The sequence below is a fragment of the Numida meleagris genome, chromosome Z, assembly GCF_002078875.1.
Source record: "Numida meleagris isolate 19003 breed g44 Domestic line chromosome Z, NumMel1.0, whole genome shotgun sequence".
Taxonomy (NCBI): domain Eukaryota; kingdom Metazoa; phylum Chordata; class Aves; order Galliformes; family Numididae; genus Numida; species Numida meleagris.
The window spans coordinates 40,136,345-40,137,434 of record NC_034438.1 but is presented as its reverse complement, the minus strand read 5'-3'; the positions used below and the strand labels follow the sequence as shown (position 1 = coordinate 40,137,434).

At 52.5% G+C, this 1,090-nt stretch overlaps 1 protein-coding gene across 1 annotated transcript in view; it reads right to left on the bottom strand.

Annotated features, from left to right (window-relative positions):
* LOC110390262 overlaps positions 1 to 1,084 on the bottom strand; it is a 6,400-nt gene extending 5,316 nt beyond the window's left edge. Inside the window, exons 1-2 of the mRNA XM_021381516.1 lie at positions 949 to 1,084; positions 4 to 723 (exon numbers count right to left, since the gene is read on the bottom strand). Coding sequence (XP_021237191.1) covers positions 4 to 613 — 610 coding nt within the window. The 5' untranslated portion in view covers positions 614 to 723; positions 949 to 1,084. The remainder of the gene's footprint in view (positions 1 to 3; positions 724 to 948) is intronic.

Below are 1,090 nucleotides of genomic sequence, written 5' to 3'. Positions count from 1 at the left end.
AACAAGCAGAACAGGTTTTTATCCCAGCGGGGTTCACTACCACCCTTTTCAGAGAAGGATATGTAAGTTGATCCAGCTGCCAGCTCGGGTACGGCGGTGTGGTTTCATCCCATCCCAGATGCCAGGGACCTTCATCTTGCTCTTTGTTCGGTAAAGGGTTTGCACGGGGCGCGGAGGGTGCGATCTTCGTGGGCGCGGTGTCCTGTTCTTCTGCCGAGCACCTGATAACGAAATCTCCCCCGCCAGATCTCCCCTCCGTTTTTCCCCCCCCCGGATCGTCAGGCTCACCAGAGGTGCTCTGGGCTCCCTCATCAAGCCCTAACAATTTTCGCACCTCATTAGCTGCTTTTCCCTCCTCCCTGGCTGCCTGTACAGCCCCTAAAATCAATCCCCAGGTTTTTAATTCTGCCGCCTTCTGAACGCTCATCGTATGTCGCGCCAGTGCAGATGTGAGAGAATCCCACTTCTGATGATTAAGTACATCCTCTGGAGTATCTATTTCTCCTTCCCTTTCTAAGCGAGAGAGTACTGCAGTGATCTCTTTCTTAGAAGGCATATTCTTGCCACAGTAATCTTTACAGAATTGCAACAATACCTTAATTACAGAATCCATGGTCAGCGCCCCGCCGTCACCTCGGGTTTTACACGCTGAAAAATAAAGTGGCGCCCCGCCGTCACCTCGGGTTATACACGCCGAAAAATAAAGTGGCGCCCCGCCGTCACCTCGGGTTATACACGCCGAAAAACAAAGTGGCGCCCCGCCGTCACCTCGGGTTATACACGCCGAAAAATAAAGTGGCGCCCCGCCGTCACCTCGGGTTATACACGCCAAAAAATAAAGTGGCGCCCCACCGTCACCTCGGGTTATACACGCCGAAAAACAAAGTGGCGCCCCGCCGTCACCTCGGGTTATACACGCCAAAAAATAAAGTGGCGCCCCGCTGTCACCTCGGGTTATACACGCCAAAAAATAAAGTGTCTAAACACACACTCAACTCACAAAGTTACACACAGTTACACACACGTTCCCGGGTTTCGGCACCACTTGAAAACACACATACACGTTCCCGGGTTTCGGCACCACTTGAAA